At 33.6% G+C, this 20,197-nt stretch overlaps 2 protein-coding genes across 2 annotated transcripts in view; both read left to right on the forward strand.

Annotated features, from left to right (window-relative positions):
* The window catches only part of LOC134840456 (proteasome subunit beta type-7-like), a 287,503-nt gene that overhangs the window by 22,524 nt on the left and 244,782 nt on the right, over positions 1 to 20,197 (forward strand). The window lies entirely within an intron of this gene.
* LOC134840197 (uncharacterized) lies at positions 7,541 to 11,242 on the forward strand. Its single transcript, XM_063855914.1, has 3 exons — positions 7,541 to 7,743; positions 7,990 to 8,145; positions 10,870 to 11,242. The coding sequence occupies exons 1-3, from the start codon at positions 7,559 to 7,561 to the stop codon at positions 11,144 to 11,146; spliced, it is 618 nt and encodes a 205-aa protein (XP_063711984.1). The 5' UTR covers positions 7,541 to 7,558; the 3' UTR covers positions 11,147 to 11,242.

A 20,197-nucleotide genomic window follows, 5' to 3' on the forward strand; every position in this document is an offset into this window, starting at 1 on the left:
TTTTTTTGTTTTGAAGTTTTTTTGATTCAAATGTTTTCATTTAATTTTTTTCTTTCATGATAATCTTGTTTAAAAACAAGCAATGGGTTGAGTTTTGTGATACCTCTAATTGCTCCTGATGGTTGGAAGATTCTTTGCGAAGTGTCCAATTAAAATTTGTTCAAGTATTTCAATCTCTTAGTTATGAAAGAGCTCTTAGTTTTCTGTATCCCGAATATCTTAGGTTATACATTTTTTAAGACACAGGATGAAGAATTTAGGAGTTTTCTTCTCTGTTATTATTTTTATTAACTTCGTATAACGAAGAGATGAATATAGATTTATGTTGTAAAAAGAACCAACAAGTTGATTGGCATAATTAAAAACGTTCCAGAATGATTTCTTTCACCTAATGACTTTCCCCGGTCTGAAAAAATCAGTTTTTTTCATGCGTTTTTTCAATAATTTCATTTATCTTTTGAACTTAAGCATTTAGGTTTGTATCGCAAGTGATGCGAAGCTCCTCTTCCTCTCGGTGTTTACAATTTCTTTTCCATTTGTTTAATTTAGCTGCGTGAAACGATTTTTTGGCTTAAATGGTTTCAATTTATGCTATATCTATTTAGTTGCCTGGTAATACTTGGTTTCAAGCGTTAAAATACGTTTAATGCGTTTGTGCTTGGGCGCTCGTGAAACATGCGATACAAAACTTTTTAAACTGAAATTTTTCTTACTGATTTTCTTTCGGGCTCAATAATATTTTTGTTTTGAATTAACTCAGGAAAGTAAGTAGTTCTGAAAGTTTATTCAAAACTACTGAATACTAATTTAATTCCGGCAGTTTGTAATAAGCCCTGAATGTTTATTCAGCGCTTGCGATTGTGTTTCTTGACATTTTTCAGCTAATGGAACATCATTCGAGACAATTGTCTGAATGTTTTTAGTCGTTTTTTTTTCGAATTTTCATTTTTTTTATCGATTGAGTTGCTTCCGTCTTTTTTTCTATTCGGCAACTTTCAATGAATTGGCTTGAACTAGCTTGAATTCGTCAAAGAAATCTTGTACGGATTTTCCGAGAATATACGTCAGTTTAACAGTCGGTGAACGTTGGGAAGACTCTCATATAGATCTTGATGATTTTTTCTTAAATGTCTCAATGCTCAAAGTTTCAAAATGCTCAAAATGATTTTTCGTAATTTGGCTTTTGATGTATTTACGCTTGCTTTTAGCAAGCGTTAGTTAATCGGAAAATAGACTTTTTTGGTTTAACAACTAGTTTACCTAAATCACTTGAATCGCTAGACTTCATTCACGTGAACTCCACTCACGTGCTGTCAAGCTCAATCTCCGGCAAACTTGGCATAGAGTTAACAACTACGTAATAATTAGCTACTGTTGGGTAGTTTCAGGGGGACTTGAAGGTGTTTGAAGTTTTTTTACAAAATCAATTTTTGATTTTTTTTCGTTTTTTCAAAAATACCCTACCAAATCTGAGATTTTCGTTAACAATGAATAGAACGAACTTATGAAGCCCCACTCTATGAGCTCCTATGCCCAAAATTTTAGACATAAATTTATGTCCCTCGAAATAAACTAATTTAGGATTTTTTTAACCGTTTTTTGAATTTTTCAAAAACTTTACTCTTAAACTTGAGGTTCTGGGTTCAATGGAGATAACGGGTAATGGGAAGCTCCCCTGCTTTAGCGGTTTTTCACTGTTTTTTTTACAGAACTGTTTCTCGGTTTTATCCAAAGATCTGGTTATAGCAAGCGCCTTTGCAAACGCGACTACGCAAAAATTTTGACCTAAAAATTATGGCCATCGCAAAAGTCAAAATTTTGATTTTTTGACCGTTTTTTTTGAAATTTTCTCGAGGGCCACCCTGCCAAACAGGGGTGGATCTAAGATTTTCTAGAGGAGGTTGCGGATTTTCAAAAAAAATTTGGTTTACCTTTTCTCCCCCAGAACACATTAAAGACCTATTGTAAACAAAAATTCGAATCACTGAGGAGGGGGGCTGAGGCTATACAATATAATTTGTTTCGCTGTTACGCCCAGTTTTTTAGAAAAAAGATATGGTCTCTAACAGGGGCGGATTTATGATTTTTTTCGAGGGGGAGCGGATTTTCAACACTTTTTTTAGGTCGACCAAATTGATTTTTCGAGCTCTTCTAAAGCACTAAAAGGTCCCTGTTTTGGCCAAATTTTCTGCGTCGCTTTTTAGGCACTTTTTGAAAAATTTTGACAAAAAAATCGCGTTTTTTTGGCGCGCGCTCCCCCTCAAAGTTAGTATATATAGGCGCCTTAGAAAAATTTTATGGTCGGTCGGCAAAAAATGGAATTCTTAAAAAGTACCAAAAGGGGGACCCTTTGGGTCGGCAGGGGGTCGAATCCCTGAGGGGAGGGCGTCCAATCCCCCCCCCCCCCCTCTAAATCCACCACTGGTCTCTAACAAGTGAAAGTTTTGAGCTTAGAGTGCGTTTAGGAAGTTTTTTGACTACCCGAAAATTACCATGTCAGTTCTTAGGTTGAGTGTTTAGTCGCGAAACCCGATTTTGGGAATATTTTCTTCTTTACCGGCCACGACCTGCTTTTAGCAGAAAAAAGTTTTAGCAGAAACGGGTTTTTGAACTTAGTCCGTTTTTTAGAAACTTTTTTGAAATTTCTTATAAACTACCCCATCAAATTTGAGGTAACTATTTCAATCGAAAGAAGCGGTTGCGCGAATTTTTTCTGCAAAAGCGGTTACTCCTTTGTAACAGGAAGATTGTGTCTAATCTCGTTCCCATTTTTATTGGGGTTTGCAAAGTTCAGCTCTTTTTTTGTAGCAAAAAGAATTACATACCATTTTTGAAATTCAAAGAGCTGTAACGTCATAAATTTTTTGAAAGTGATTCAAAACCAAAATAATTGTTCGGTTTTCTTGAGCCCACAGCATCTGTTGGCTAGGTGTTTTATAAACGAAGCAAAAAAATTGCTGATTGTTGTTCAATAAATTTATAAATGGCCTGATGTTTTGAAACTAATCAACGAATTGAAAAGTGTTTTCATTTTGGTACTTTTTTCTAGCAATCACTCGTCATGGGGTGGAATTTCTCAAGGTAGGTTACCACAAATTAGTTGGTTGGTCTGTTATACTTCCTTCAAATTTAAGGTGTTGTTTGATTACGCGCAGAACATTTTGTATTTCTTGCGAAACGATCGGCTTATTTCTTATTGAATTTGTCGAAAGCAATGTCAATAAATCATAACTATTTTTTTGAAGAATGACGTTTTTTGCTTGGAGTTTTGAAAAGGTTTTTTACAGGCTGTCGGTTTTTCTGTTGACCCAGCTAAAGAATTCTTGCTTCATCTGATTCCAGTTTGCCAAAAACCTGCAAAACGGTGTTAGCATTCGGGGCTAAAAAACGGCGTTGAAGACGAGCTACCGCTCTTCACAGGCACTTTGAGGCGACTGACATTGTTCAACGAACGCACAGCGCCGTATTCAGTTATTACCATCTTGACTCTTCGGCGTTGAAGAGCATAATTACGTCGTTACACATTATAAAATGATCGTTAAATTCAACTGGTTTGGGTTTCCTTCACCTGTTAACTGCTCAATGTCCTAGCTGTAAATGAAGAGAACAAAAAAAAACTTAATTCGATGTGTTTTTGTTAGTTTTTATTTTGCCTCAAGTTTTTTAGTTGCAACAAGTTGATTTTCAAAGCACGATTCTTACGTGTTTTTTTATTGAGCGGAGTTAATTTCTCATAGAGAAGCCCTGTAGTCAAAGTAAGTTTGACTTTAAATTCATTTCAAAGGCAACTGCAAATTAAATTCCTAAATGGGAATCGAGTAACGCTCTTCAAAAACCAAAACTAAAATATTTTTTTTCAAAAAGAATTATTTGCATGTTTTCCAGCGTAAATTTCATAAATTATTGCCCATTAGTTTTCAGTGTCTCTGTATTGCTCATGTGTTTTATCCGCATGTTTCATCCGCTTTATTAGAGGATGGGGTTTAGGAATATTGCAGGAAATCTCTTTTGCCATTTTTGCTTGTTTTTGCAGTGCGGCTCTCTTTTTTGCAGAAAACAGAATTATATCGAGAAGGGCTCAAATATGACGTTTGTTTGGGTTTTTAATAAAAATTTGGTGTTTTTGAAGCTTTCTTCAATTTTTGACAGCATGTTAAAAAATATTAACTAGTTTATGAAGTGGTCAGTCAGTCCATTTAAATTTGAATTGTAAGAATATATTTCTCCAAAAATCACAAATAAAGGGCAGTGAAGAAATTTAATCAAAACTAATTAATGAATGGAGGGGATAGACGTCGGGCCTCAGGAATGCCCGACGTCTACCCTGAATACAGTTGTAATGAAAAATTTTTTAAAATAATTTCAAAGTAATACTTCGATTCATTAGCACCGATGAGAATCTTTTGCTGCTATTTATCAGACAAACCAGCTCATTAAAAAAATGTATGAAGTTTTTTGAAAATCGTGGAAAAAAAATCAGAAAAAAAGGTCATACCTTCTAAACCAAATGCATGTACCCTAGCAGCATGCTACCATAAGAGTACCCTAGCAGCATGCTACCATAAGTTTGAGATTTCGTCTGATAAGTTAGATGAAAAATGCTTATTGAAATATATTTTTACTCAATGTTTCTTTAATCAATATTTCTAGTATATAATTCATTTTTGAATTAGGAAATTTTGTTCAAAAACAGATTATTTTCAGCTTTTGACAGTGTGCGCAAAACCTGGAACAAAACTATTACTTTTCGGGGCTAAAAACGGTGTTGAAGACGAACTGGCGCTATTTACAAGCCTTCACAGGCGTCTGGTGTTATACATACCTTGCGATAAGCAAGGTTATTGCAATCGGATACTAGACTTTTTTCTGTCAATACATTTGTTCAGTTTGAAGGCATGTACAGTTTCTTGAAACTTCAAACAAAATTATCTTCATTTAGTTAGTGAATAGGTGAAGTCCGTTTCGAGCAGTAAGTTTTTTCTTAAAATATATTTCTTGAAAACATTGAATTTTTTCCGATTTTGGTTTTCATCCTGGTTTTTGTCGGTCCAGTTTCCGATTTGTAAATGGCAGCTTTATCATCTGGTACTGATTTTTCGGCTCACTTTGTAAAGCCTGGATTTTTTATTGTAAAATTTTTAAGCACAATTGAAAATTCTGAAGTTTGTCATTTTACCAAATCTGATTGAACGTCTGTAGCTAGTTTTCTTGGTCAGATATTATTGCGTAGTTTTGAGGACACAACAGTTCAAGCTTGAAAAAATCAGGTTGAATGAAAAAATATGCGGTTACATTTTTTTTTGTTTTCTGACCCTTTGGAAAATTTTGTGTTTTTACGCTGAAATTTTTATTTTCCCGACAAATACTGCACCGTTATTCAAATAAATTGTACCAATAGAAAGACCGATAAGAATTTTGTGTGATAAGAATTTTGTGTATTTTTTTATCGTATTTCCACCTCTAACGGCCTTAAAAGTTTCAATGAGGGAATGTTATTCATTTTCTTGTTTTTTTTCCTCAGAGACTACCCCGCTAAAAGGGCGGGGATCTCTTCTGTATAAGGTGCTACGCATCAGTTTTTCTAGAAATTTTTTGGCCTCAAATAAGGCTTTTAAGCGCTTGCCATTAGCAGGCGTTATCAAATCGGAATATAGACTTTTTTGTGAATCATTTTACCTTTGGTTCATTTCAAATCGAATGTCAGACGTTAATTCACTCAACGTATCTGTCTATATAGACACAGGTCAATAGTTTGAATTCGACTAGGGCATGTTTTGTTGTAAACAAAAAATTATCCGCGCGTCAAATTTTTTTTATCGTACTGCTGTTTTTCTGCTTATGCGGTGTCGGCTTAGTTGCCGCAGCACCAAGTTTTTTTAACATTTAGGCGGTTTTCACTTATATTGAAAATGATTCCAGTGTTTTTCGGTTTTGGACAAGTAATTAAGTGCAAAGAAGTCGATTTTCTTTTGCTATCCAATATTTTTTTCATTTTATTTTTTAAAAGATATGGAATTTTTCATTAGAAATTCAAGGAGTGCTCTGTACATTTGGTGCTGTGGTAACGAGGCGAAAAATATTGGCAGTTCGATATCCGTCGGGACCTGTTTTTTTTGTGCCAACTGAACATTGTTAACCATTTTAGACTTTCGTGTCTGCTTATTTTGGTTGTTGTTCGGTTTCTTTTAAGCCTTTTGAAAGCTCTTTTTAATGTTTATAATGGCGCAGGTAATTTTTTGCTAGATTTTTTTCTACTATTTGCTTTATAGAATTTTTATATACTTTTTTTAACTAAAAAAAAAACGATTTCATATGAAGATTTTTATTTCAAATTTTTATTTGTCTTTTCATTTGCTTGTAATCATATTCAATAGTTTTTGTATCGCAAGTCGTGCAAAGCTCAACTTCGCCTCTGTGTTGAGATTATTCAACTTTTTTCATTAAAATATCACCTCATTTTTGGTATTAAGGGTTATGGAAAAAATTGGTTCTAGGAATACTCCTTGTACTGTCAGCTTTGCCGTTATTAATCATTTAAATAATTTATGGCCAAAAAACACAGTTTCTTGACTGTTTGTTATGATATGATTAGTTATGACAACTGTATATGAGGACCAGCATATGATATTCTAGTTTGATATATATCAAAGCGTAAGCAGTGTGTTAGAATCAACAGAATCAAATTGAAAAGTCAAAAATATATTGCGGAATCCGGAAGGGCTTAACTCTAAGGTCACTACTTTTTTTTCTGTGATTAGTGATATACCGAAATTGAATGAAAACACAAATCATATATCCGATGATAGAGCGGTTAAAACTCATTCTTAAAAATCTATACTGATTGAAAACCATGAATTCGTTGAAAAAAAAAGAACGTTCAGACGAAAGCAAACTGACTTTGAAATTAGATAAATCCAATACAGTTAGGTTTACAAAATGGAATGAAAAGAATAACTACTCTATTAAAAAGAACAAGGAAGACGTAGAGCAAAAGTCGGTTGTCAAATATCTGGGTTTGTATCTAGATACTGGAATTCAAAGATCACATTGATCATAACAATCACAGTATCGTAACAAAAATTAATGGCGTTATTATACTACCATCTCAATTCATAACTCTTTTGCGCTCAGAGACGTCTGAAGACAGGCATCATTTGTCTAATGAGGTTCTTCAAGACTGGGTTTTTAAAGTGATCTTTTATGTAATATATATCGATCAATGTGAATCTATACTGAAAACAATTTGTTATGATTATTTTCATTATTATTATGATTATTATGATTATATTATTATTATTATGATTATTTTTTATTATTATTATTATTATGATTATGATTATTATTATTATTATTATGATTATTATTATTATTTTTATTATTATTATTATTATTTGATAGTTTATGTGGTTCTAATCGTCTTGTTTCCGATCAGCTTGTTCCGATGTTTATTTTCATGATGCATTGAGAGTAAGACTCTCAGGTCACATTTGCTAAATTATTAACCACTGTTCATAGAACTTTTTTCGCTAGGGTTGAATGATATAATTTTGTAGATTTGATGATCGGAGGTGGCGGTGGTTTCTTCTCCCCGATTTTTCACAACACGCGCGGCGTTGTTTCAAAAGTTCGGCAATCAATAATAACCTCGTCTGTTAATAATTGTCTATCAAATTCACTCCGAGGAGGAACAGGAACTAATTGTCTCGGCTTCTCACGACAACCACATGATATCGGACATTTTAGGTAATTTTTAAACTAATTAGAAACCTAACATATATTACCTTTAATAGCATCGGGAATGTTTAACTAGACGCTTCAAATGTCAGAATTACCGACTATTTGAAAAGAAAATTTTGTGGGATCTATATCATCCTTAAAATGTTCCGGACGAGAACCTGCAAGTTGACTTAAGTTATTGATTTCAATATCAAAGCTAAAAATTTTAAAACATCATCAGACACTACTTTGAATGATCATCTCCAATTGCAGGAGTCATAAATGGAGACCCTCGACTGCTAGTGCCATCACGAGGTACAATGGCTACTCGATCCACAAGAGAATAGCCACAGGGAGGAGGGGAATGGAAATTCTACTGAGGAAAATATCAAAGGGAGAGAAGTACATTGCTCCATATTCCGAACTAAGGTCGGTTTTTAGTTTGAAGCTTTGAGCAAAAGAATTCTAACAGTTTTTCCCCCATTATCTTTTTCAAGTAGAAAACTTTTTCTAACATTTTTTTAGGCCTTGAACTTGAAGACCTAGGATTGAAGTTCCTTTTTTTGAAGTTCACTTCAAGTTATGGCTTGATTATAGAGGTTGGTTTGCTATACTAGCCTTAATTTTTAGATGAAGGCTAGTAGATTTAAAGCTAGCCTAAATTCGTACCACCCTAGATAAATAGCTATGCATGTTGCTTGATATGCATAGCTATTTACCACCCTAGATATGCATGTTGCTTGAGGATTATTTGTGCATCCTTGTTCGCATAAAATATTATTTATCCGCAAGATACTGATTTCTATATGCGAAGAATGTTCAAACCAGGCAAAACTATTTCCTATAGCTTTTAATTCTTTTCCTGTCCTTCTTTCCAAGGCTTTCCTTTTTCGTCATTGTGTTTAGTTTTAATTGATTTCGCTGAAACTGAAAAAAAAACAATTCAATGCTTTTGATGGGTGAATTGAATCGACAATTGATTTTAAGCGGGCAAGAAACAGTTCCTAGCATTTTAAAACTAAATAATCCCCTTAAATACACACGTAAAAGGTGGCGAACATGGAATGGCATGTTTAAATAAGCTACTAAGATTTTGAACCGGTTTAAATGGGCATCCGAAAATTTTTTGTTTTTCCGACCTTTTATCAAATATCGTTGCGCCATTAGTGGAAGAATTGAACTCTCAATGAAATGCAAATTAAATTGAAAGACTTGTTTTTTAATGCTGAAAATTTTGAGTGTCTGAAAGTTAGTATCTACATATAAGAAGCGAGCGATGCGATTGTGAAAGTTAGTATCTACATATAAGAAGCGAGCGATGCGATTGTGTTCAGAGTATTTGCTGCGCTTACCATGATCTGCGAGAATTGTCAGAAGGTTAGGAAAATTTTCAACCAATCATAAGTTTGCGCGTAGATCTTTATTATGAGCGCTTCAGCGATTCTAATTAACGAGTATCTCGTCTCAGAAAGGTCTATTTATTGTTCCGACTAATTAAAAAATGGAGAGGAACTTTGTATTCGGGTGTGTTTTATTTTTTTTGTTTTCCACGCAAAATCAGCTTCCACAAATAATCATCGGAGAGAGTCTTTCGGGCGTAATCATATAGTCTATCATATTAAAAGTCTTTCGGGCGTAAGTTGAAGGACGTTTAAAACTTTCAAGAAAGTTTTCCAGTGTCGAGAAAAACAGGTTTGAAATTTCAGATTTTTCTTCTTAATTCGAGCGATTAAAGCGAGCGAGCAAGCTTAAAATAGTTTATTTTGATGTCTTTAAAGCTTATAATAGCTTAATTTAAGCCGCATAAACTCAAGCAAAGTTAGTTTTTTGAAGTTTTTTTTCACCTTTTTTCGAATCAAAAACTAAGGCACTAAGCATAGTGGTAAGGCGTTCACTTCGAGATCGTGTAATCGATCCCCTGCCATGGCAAAGATAGTGTGTGAGGACGAGCTCTCATTGGACCTCTAGCTGCAGGTCTACCACAGCCTGACCGATTACGGCTGCAATAGTGGTACCATTTGAAAGTTCTAGACGCAAAAAAACGGCCTTGAGTCGCAAAAAAAAGAGCTTCGCTCAACACATAAACTCGTTCTGGAATGTGGGGAAATAAGAGAAACATACTATGCTTAGACAGGCTGGATAGCTTTTCATAGATCCTCTGCGAATCGAAGAAACCACAATTATCATTACAAAAATTGTTTTCCAATTTGGTTATTAATATAATTGTCGAATATGCCTGAGCCTAATAAACGACGCTAATTAGAAAAAGCTTTTTGTTGTATTTTTGTAAGACTATGGTCGGAACATTTTGTGCTACTTGCACAGTAACCGGCTATCCTTGTTTTTTTGTCGACGATTAGTTTTTATGTTTTGTCTTAGGGGATAGATAAATTTTAACTGCGTTCGTATTATGGATCTCATTATTGAAGCAACCTCCAAGCTAGTGTAGATCGCTTAGATCAAGCTTGAACCAGACGATGTGGTCAATTGGTTATGACTATGGTTTTAAAATATCTCCAACCATCCTTCAGAGGTAAAGTTTTGATGGTCCGTTTTTGACATCGATGCGTGTAAATGAGCGAAGTGAAATTTTTTTTGGTGTTTTTTAAATGGTCAAAAGTTTCCGGTGAAAAATCAGTGAATTTGTTACAGATTCCTCATTGCGAGGCCAAGCTCAGGTACTTAGGGTTCCCTTTGTTAAAATTCCTTTAAAAAGTCTTTTATAAATAGAAGCCCCTGAAAAAGCCCTGATTGAATGAAAAACACCACCACCATATTTAGCTGCAGTACAGATTTTTAATTCACCCTGCAGAAAACAACGTTTTGGTCGAAGTGAGAAAAGACTGGGATAAGTAAGAATTTATTACTAACGGCAAGATACAGTATTAGCAATAAAACCAAGATGATAGTATCATTATCATACTTAGGTTGTGGTTTGAATTCCATGGTCATTGTCTGTGGAATTTTGCGACACATTTTAACATGTAATTACATGAAATTAAATGATAGAACCCATGTGTCTATATTTCAGAAGCGAGCCAGTGCATATTTGTGCTCTGGTATAAAACCGAGCTTGCCTTCGTAATGCTTGAGCTCATGCGTTTTTTTCCAACTGTCTGTTGCCTATTCTCTTAGAACTATGCTTTTCTGTAGGTGGAAGAAACACGTCTACTCTCCTCTTATGAGATTCAGACCTGAAGGTGGTCCGGTGGACCCTAACTGGAAGCCAATGGTGAAGGCAAAAGACTATGTTCGCTTCCACAGACCAGACCCAATAGACACTGCGTCGTCCAAACGAACACCCCACGGCTACTCGTTCGACTACTCGGGCGAAGGAAAGAAACAAAAGAAGATGCCACCGTATGAGACTGATAAGTATATAACAGCAGTTGACCCACAATACCCTTACAAACCATCGACTGCGAGATAGCATCCAAGTTTGGAGACAAATCTTTACCTGAATGGTGACACTGATGAACTGGCTGCTTGTTGTTTGATAATTCATAATTAAAATGTTTGACCGAAAGTTTTGATGTTTTCTAGCTGTAATCTCTTTTTCTCCCCAATTTGGTTGATTTTATCAAAAAATAGCCTATCATAAATTGCTCTTGAAATTGATGTTTTTTTTGTTAAGTGGATATTTTTTGCTTCGCGAATTGCCGTCTGATTTCTATTTAAGTTCAGTACAGTCCCATTGTTAAAAGAAAGGCAAACTCCATTATCGAACAGCAAAACCGTAAAGGTCACAAAAAACGTGATCAACTTATAGTTTTGAAAGTGAAATTTAATTATCATCGAATTTCCCAGTGAAATAAAATTTTTACCTATTGATCCAGTTTTCTCAAATTTGGTTGGCTTATCAAAAAAAACCAAAGTAATTGTTTTTACTCCTGCCATTAATAAAAATTCAAAAAGCTTTAAGGCCATCTGTTTTTCTCTTGGAAATTCGAAAGTTCAGGTTTTTTAAAAAACAGCTCAGTGTTTTTTTTCTGTTTATTTGAGTTCATGGCTCTTTTTACACAAGCGAAGCATAGTGTATAATTACGAAGATTTTTTTAAAACTAAATTACAAGTTAAAGTACTCATTTGGTTGCACTTATGGTATCTTTCAGTTTAATCATATTTAAGCTGATGTAAGCATAAACATTTAAATGGCTTTTTTGCTGCTTTAGTTTTGACTAGTGTTAGGTCCTGCTTGAAAATTAAAACATGATTTATGAACATATTTGGGAATTATTGTTTTTCGTTTCTTGTTGCAACGCTCTGGAAATTTTTTTGCCGAAATTTTTTTTTTCTCAAAAACTACTACTGGTTTTCAAATAAATTTACTAACGGAGAAATCGACTGCTCTTTTATGTGCTTGCATGTATCGCTAATCTTTTTCTTCCTTTTTTTTCAAAAATTGAACATGCTGATTCTGTGGTTGATCGTTCGTTAAAACTGACATGGTGCTTATACTTTCGCTGCATAATCTGTTTTACCGTTTTTTTTTTTGAAGAAAAGCTGATATGGACTTTGGAAAAATTCCATATTTTTTGCCGTTTTTTCGAAATTGCGTGACTATTCTCGAAAACTACATGAGAAATCTGATTTTAAGGGTTGAATCAGAAAATTGCGGACGTATTCAACCTAAAAATCAAGATGTGGAAAGCAGAGGCTGTTCCCCTGCTTTAGTCGAGAGAAAAGTTTATGGATTTAGAAAAAGTCAATTTTTTGAATTGTTGATCGATTTTTGAAATCTTTTCATTTTTTGTCTAAAATACCCAGCCAAATCTGAGATAGACTTCAATTGAAAGAGCGAGTAGTTTTCTTCTTTAAATAAGCGGCTAATCTCCTTCTTAAGCAGAGAAACACTAGGCCACTAGTTTAGCTGGGCCATTAGTTTACTTCCAAGCGACCGTGGAAGTATCGAACCGCAAAACTGTAAAGGTCACAAAAAGTGGAATTTAATTATCGAATTTCCCAGTGAAATAAAATTTTTACCTATTGATCCAGTTTTCTCAAATTTGGTTGGCTTATCAAAAAAAATCCAAAGTAATTGTTTTCACTCCTGCCATTAATAAAAATTCAAAAAGCTTTAAGGCCATCTGTTTTTCTCTTGGAATTTCGAAAGTTCAGGTTTTTTAAAAAACAGCTCAGTGTTTTTTTTCTGTTTATTTGAGTTCATGGCTCTTTTTACACAAGCGAAGCATAGTGTATAATTACGAAGATTTTTTTAAAACTAAATTACAAGTTAAAGTACTCATTTGGTTGCACTTATGATATCTTTCAGTTTAATCATATTTAAGCTGATGTAAGCATAAACATTTAAATGGCTTTTTTGCTGCTTTAGTTTTGACTAGTGTTAGGTCCTGCTTGAAAATTAAAACGTGATTTATGAACATATTTGGGATTTATTGTTTTTCGTTTCTTGTTGCAACGCTCTGGAAATTTTTTTGCCGAAATTTTATTTTTTTTTCTCAAAAACTACTACTGGTTTTCAAATAAATTTACTAACGGAGAAATCGACTGCTCTTTTATGTGCTTGCATGTATCGCTTATCTTTTTCTTCCTTTTTTTCAAAAATTGAACATGCTGATTCTGTGGTTGATCGTTCGTTAAAACTGACATGGTGCTTATACTTTCCCTGCATAATCTGTTTTACCGTTTTTTTTTTAAGAAAAGCTGATATGTACTTTGGAAAAATTCCATATTTTTTGCCGTTTTTTCGAAATTGCGTGACTATTCTCGAAAACTACATGGGAAATCTGGTTTTAAGGGTTGAATCAGAAAATTGCGGACGTATTCAACCTAAAAATCAGGATGTGGAAAGCAGAGGCTGTTCCCCTGCTTTAGTCGAGAGAAAAGTTTATGGATTTAGAAAATGTCAATTTTTTGAATTGTTGATCGATTTTTGGAATCTTTTCATTTTTTGTCTAAAATACCCAGCCAAATCTGAGATAGACTTCAATTGAAAGAGCTAGTAGTTTTCTTCTTTAAATAAGCGGCTAATCTCCTTCTTAAGCAGAGAAACACTAGGCCACTAGTTTAGCTGGGCCATTAGTTTACTTCCAAGCGACCGTGGAAGTATCGAACCGCAAAACTGTAAAGGTCACAAAAAGTGGAATTTAATTATCGAATTTCCCAGCAAAATAAAATTTTTTACCGATTGATCGAGTTTTCTCAAATTGGGCTCGCCTCATCAGAAAAGTGTCAAACGTAATTGTGTTCTTACTCCTGCCATTAGTAGAAATTCAAAAAGCTTTAAATCCATCTATTTTTTTGAAGTTTGAAAGTTGATTTTTTTTAAAGTTCAGTGTTTTTTTTCTGTTTACTTGAGTTCATTGGCTCTTTCTACACAAGCGAAGCGTAGTGTTCAATTACGAAGGATTTTTTAAACCTAAGCTGCAAGTAAAAGTACCCAATCGGTTGCATTTTTGGTATATTTCAATTTAATCATATTTAAGCTGTGTAAGCATAAACTTTTTAATGGTTGTTACTGCTTTAGTTTTGACTACATGAACATGAATGGAATTTATTAATTTTCGTTTCTTGTTGCGACGCTTTCGAAAATTTTTTGCTGAATTTTCAATTTTTCTCAAAAACTACTACTGGTTTTCAAAAAAATTACTAACGGAAAAACCGACTGCTCTTTTATGTGCCTTCATATTTCGCTAGTCTTTTTTTCTTTCAAAAACTGAACATGCTGATTCTGTGGTTGATCGTTCATTAAAACTGACATGGTGCTTATATTTCCCTGCATAATCTGTTTTATCCTGTTTTTTTTTTGTAGAAAAGCTGATATGGACTTTGGAAAATTCCATAAATATTTGCCGGTTTTTTCGAAAATGCGTGACTATTCTCGAAAACTACTAGGGAAATCTGATTTTAAAGGTTGAAACTAAAAATTGCGGGAGTCTTCAACCTAAAAATCAGGGTGTGGAAAGCAGAGGCTGTTTCCCTGCTTTAGTCGAGAAAAGTTTATGGATTTAGGAAAAGTCAAATTTTTGAGTCGTTGATCGATTTTTGGAATCTTTTCATTTTTTTCTAAAACACCCATATCTGAGATAGACTTCAATTGAAAAAGCGAGTAGTTTCTACCTTTTTAATTAAGCGGTTAAATCCCTAATCAAGCAGAGAAACGCTAGGCCATTAGCTTAGCTGGGTCAGTAGTTTACTTCCAAGCGACCGCGGCCCAAATGCGAGGATCTGAAACTCCTAATCAACAGGTCGGATCTTCAAATCTGGAACATTTGAATAATTTTTTTTTCGGTCGAATTTTTGCTCTATAAAATTGGCAATTTGATAGAAACTGTAGCTGCTTGTTTGGTTTCTAGTGTTAGTAAAATTACGAACGGCCGTGGATTACATGTGAGAACGTGATTTTTTTCAAGGTGTCTTTTTAATTTCTTCTTATTTCACTTTGTTTAGCCTGTTTTGAGCTCTTTTTTGCGTTTTTTTTGCTTGTATTTGGGAAGCGCAGTTTCGCCTCTGTGTCCAACTTTCTGTTTTTAATGTTTTTTTTAACGGCTGTCGTCTCAATTTCTGTCTCCTTTTTTTACATACCTTGTTTGTGGTATTGCAAGCTTATTGAGTGTCGGCTTCAATTCTGTCGGCTTATTGCCATTTTTTTCTTGAAGTGTATTACTTTAGTGTCAGAGTCTTGTCGATCTCAAAAAAGTACTACACTTAAAGAAATTAATCCCCAAATAAGCCGACAGAATTGAAGCCGACGTCCATTAAACTTGCAATACCTCACAAACATTTTTGACCTCCAAAATTCAACCCCACTAGGACCTCTTTGAAAATTTTACATAACATCAGACACGAAAAAATGCTTGTTTGTTTCTTAATTTTTTTCATCGTTTTTCTTTCTTGACTATTAACAATATTCGAAGTTCTGTTTGCTAATTTTCTTTTTGTGTTGTTCGTTTAATCATAGTGTAAAATGTGATTTATTTTTCAGTTGTTTTCTCATAAGAAAAAAGAAATTTTCTCTTCAGTTTTCAGATATGTGTATGTTTTTTTTTAGTTCCTAAAATGTGGAAAATTTAATCTACCCCCTGTTAATTAGCAAGATTATTGTAACCGTTCTATGTTTTGTTTGCCATAAACATTTTCGCTGACAGAATTCGCGCGTGAGATGTTACGTGCTTCATTACCCTTGCGATAAATACTGCGCTATTGCAACCTGGTACTAATTTTTTTTCTTCAGTTTTGAATTGTTCACAGGTTGACTGAAATTGGTGGTCATATACAAGTCTGTGCTTTCGTCAACTTAAAGACCTATTTAAAGCATGTCTGCATTTTAGATAACCCTTCTATACAAAATTTGCGCTTCGTTTTGAATATTTTTAGTTTTTTTTTAACGAAAGTCTTAAAATTGTTCACGCTAAATTTTGATTCAAACTCCACTATCGAACAGCTAAATGTTAAGGTCCCGAACAAGTGTGATCAGCTTCTTATTTCGAAATTGGAATTTCAGATTTCCCAGCGAAAAAAAAAGTTGTTTTATTGATCCAGTTTTCTCAAATTGGGTTAATTTTATCAAAAGAGTGTCAATAATAAATTCAGCTAGAAATTCAAGGAAATTATTTTGAGCGAATGAAGGAGTGAAGCATACGCCGTATGAATTGTTTTGTTCCATGAAAAAATAAGTTAACGTTTAATTTTGATTTTTCGCGTTCTTAGGTTTGATTGATTTTTCGCGGTTTTAGGTTTTATTATTATTTTTTCAAGTTTCAGTCGATTTTATTTGCTAACAGGAAGGCCAACTCCACTATCGGACAGCAAAATGTAAAGAGCACGCAAAACGTCATCGACTGTATTTTCGAAAGTGGATTTAAGTTTTCAGATTTTTCAGCGGATTAAATGATTTACCAATTGATCCAGTTTTTTGTTGACTTTTTTCACGGTTTGCCTTTTGATTTCTGTTTAACAATGGAAATGAAATGAACTTAAAAGAGAGCAAAAAACTTCACTATCGAACAGCAAAAGTGTAATTGTCACAAAAAACGTGATCGATTTCAAAAAACGTGATCGAAGTGGAATTCAATTATCGAATTTCTCAGCTAAATAAAAATTTGACCTATTGATCTAGTTTTCTCCGATTGTGTTAGCTTTATCAAAAATTGTCAAACATAAATTGTTGTAGAAATTCAAAGAGCTCTAAGGCCATTTATTTTTTCTTGGAATTTCGTAAATGAAATTTTTTCTGTTTCTTCGCGTTCCTTGACTCTTTTTCCAATCATCTGTTGGCTGTTTTGTAGTTTCAGGCGCGACTTGAAATTTTTTTTTACAAAATCAGTTTTTTTTTCGACTGAATTGGTGTCTGTTTTAAGAATGTCGGCTTTTTTTCCGCTCTGTAAGTTTTGTTCCGTTGCTAATTTATCATTCGAATGTTTGCCTAGAATTAACATACAAAAAATAGGTTTTTTTTTAGTGTTTGTTGTTTCGGAAGTCATGCGAAGCTCCCCCCCGCCGCTTTTGAATAGTTTTGAATCCATTGACTTTTGGAATTCATCGAAGTTTCTTGAACTGTCTTTTGGCTATGTTTTAAACTTCTGTAGTTTTACGTCTCTGAAGGTATTTTTCAGTCAATTTTGACAACGCCTTGTTTTAGTTTTTTACATTTGAGACAGCAAAGTCTTTGATAATTGGGAACTATACTTTTCTCCATTGAGCAGCTTTTCTTAGTACTCTGTAATAATGTGGCCCTGCGTTATTGTGAAATCCCAGTTTCTTTCTGAGAGTTTTCCATTAACTGAAGAGGTAAAGCCATAGGTTGGGGTTCCAAAGGTCCGGTAAGACTCCGTTTTTTTTCTTGCTGACTTGCTGGTGGCAAGTGTTTGCAGGGGCGGATCTAGGATTTTTTATCGAGGGAGGGGGCGACAAAATTGGCCAAAAAAGACCATTATAAGCACTTTTTGGAAAATTCAGACCTTTGGACTCTGTCGGTTTAATTTCTACATGAGAAAGTTGCAGTCTTTTATTTGAGTGCTTGTGCTGTTGCATTGATGTATTAGGATGTTTTCTAATTTTTCATTGACGTATCAGTTGAAAACTGTTCCGTTCATTTTTTTAAACTGTATTTCAGATTAGTTTTTATAATGGATTTCACGACTTTTTGTATATCGGCTCAAAACCTGTCGTGTCGGCTTAGGTTACTAATTTTATTTTTTTTTGTATTCTATTTCACATAGTTCTATTGTCATTGTTAAGCCATTTAAAACTAGCTCAACAAAAAGGTCAAAAAAGTAAAGCTGTTATGGAAATTTTGACAAAAGTTTTATGAATATGGTATTTTAAGATCTGCCTCTTAAAATACCATATTCATAAAACTTCTGTCAAAATTTCCATGACAGCTTTACTTTTTAACATGGTACATGGTTCTATTGTCATTGTCATGGTTCTATTGTCATTGTTATGCCATTTAAAACTAGCTCAACAAAAAGGTCAAAAAAGTAAAGCTGTCATGGAAATTTTGACAGAAGTTTTTTGAATATGGTATTTTAAGATATGCCTCTTAAAATACCATATTCATAAAACTTATGTCAAAATTTCCATGACAGCTTTACTTTTTTGACATGGTACACATGGTTCTATTGTCATTGTCATGGTTCTATTGTCATTGTTAAGTCATTTAAAACTAGCTCAACAAAAAAGTCAAAAAAGTAAAGCTGTCATGGAAATTTTGACAGAAGTTTTATGAATATGATATTTTAAGATCTGCCTCTTAAAATACCGTATTCATAAAACTTCTGTCAAAATTTCCATGACAGATTTACTTTTTTGACATGGTACACATAGTTATATTGTCATTGTCATGGTTCTTTTGTCATTGTTAAGCCATTTAAAACTAGCTCAACAAAAAGGTCAAAAAAGTAAAGCTGTCATGGAAATTTTGACAGAAGTTTTTTTGAATATGGTATTTTAAGATCTGCTTCTTAAAAATCCATATTCATAAAACTTCTGTCAAAATTTCCATGACAGACTTACTTTTTTTGACATGGTACACATGGTTTTATTGTCATTGTCATGGTTCTATTGTCATTGTTAAGCCATTTGAAACTAGCTCAACAAAAAGGTCAAAAAAGTAAAGCTGTCATGGAAATTTTGACAGAAGTTTTATGAAAAATGATATTTTAAGATCTGCCTCTTCAAATTTTTTTTTTGAAATTTTCTTCCGTTTTGTCGCCTTTTGATTAATTTAAGGTGAATATTACTGATTCATGGAATTATAGGTCAAGGTCTGTCTGATATTGAACGTTAAAATTTGTTCAATAGATATGTTTTCTATGTAATTTTGATTTGTTTTAGAGCTTGAATTTAGCTTAATGTTTATTTCATCGTCTATAAGCTTTTCTTACAACAGTAATCCTGCTATTGAATCAAAACGGGTCAATTAGTTTCCAAAAAAAATTGATTTTGTCTTTGAAAGTTTTTAAATATGAAAATATATTAGTTGAAAAGGCTTAGCGTTGTTTTTTTTTTAAATTTCGTACCTAACCTGCATTAAATTCCTCAGTTGATTTTTTAGCATCTTTTTACGTTACTTATCGCCTTAGTTTAAACTGTGGGGATAGAGATGCGAAAGTTTGATTAAAATATTTACATTTACTAGAGCAAGTGTATTGCAAATACTAGTTTTAAGCCGTCAGCAAATTTTTCTTAACTCATTTTCTTCAGCGGACTCCTAGCGGAACAGACCTGCCCACTAGTAAACATAATTTGAGCATGCTTGACTTTTAAATACCGTTCAATTCGAAATTTGTTTTTTATCTTGCTTTTTTATCTTCGTTTCACCGACTCCGTTTTTTAATATATTTTTGTCCTTTTCACTGAAAAGTTTTATTTGGCCAATAAGGTCTCGACTTGTTTCATATTGGATTGTTTGTCTAATTTTGTTTGGTTTCCTCAATGATTTTTTTTTGAGGCAAATCATGATATGAAATTTTGAAATTTCTATTTTGTTTTCGAAACAATTTTGTGACTATTGTTTTTTTGTTAGTTAACTTGCCATGTTGGTGCGAAGCTCTACTCTGGTGGTGCGAAGCTCTACTCTGCCCATTTTTTATGAAGAAAAATTTTCTAAAATTATTGTGGTCGGATTACTAGTTCTCGGTGAAGCGTGTTTTCCCGTATGTTACTCTTATCCTCTGTTTTGAGAACCCGAAACAGATACAGAAGACTACGGAGTGAGGTAAAGTTCCAAAAAAAACAAATTCGAAATTTTGATGTGATGCAATTTGGTAGCGGTAATCTTTGATACTATTTTGTTTGGTTTCTTGATTGATTTGGATTTTGTCTTGACATCTGTGCTTATCTGTGGATTTTGTATATTTGGGCCAAAAGTTTTTATCGTTATGACCCACTCCCCCGCCCAACCCATCCACATTTCAAACTTCGAGTTTTCTTGTTTTTTTTTACATTTTATTGTACTGAATTCGTAATCTTACGATGTAAAGTATGAAGAACAAATGTGGTCACAATAGCTAGCTTG

This window comes from Symsagittifera roscoffensis, chromosome 2, assembly GCF_963678635.1.
Source record: "Symsagittifera roscoffensis chromosome 2, txSymRosc1.1, whole genome shotgun sequence".
Classification (NCBI taxonomy): Eukaryota; Metazoa; Xenacoelomorpha; order Acoela; family Convolutidae; genus Symsagittifera; species Symsagittifera roscoffensis.

What these genes read in the sequence shown, in the direction of transcription:
- LOC134840197 (XM_063855914.1), top strand. Translation starts at nt 7,559, where the DNA reads ATGATCGGAGGTGGCGGTGGTTTCTTCTCCCCGATTTTTCACAACACG. An exon ending in CATGATATCGGACATTTTAG is followed by an intron (nt 7,744 to 7,989) that starts GTAATTTTTAAA and finishes CTCCAATTGCAG; the next exon opens with GAGTCATAAATGGAGACCCT. An exon ending in GCTCCATATTCCGAACTAAG is followed by an intron (nt 8,146 to 10,869) that starts GTCGGTTTTTAG and finishes GCTTTTCTGTAG; the next exon opens with GTGGAAGAAACACGTCTACT.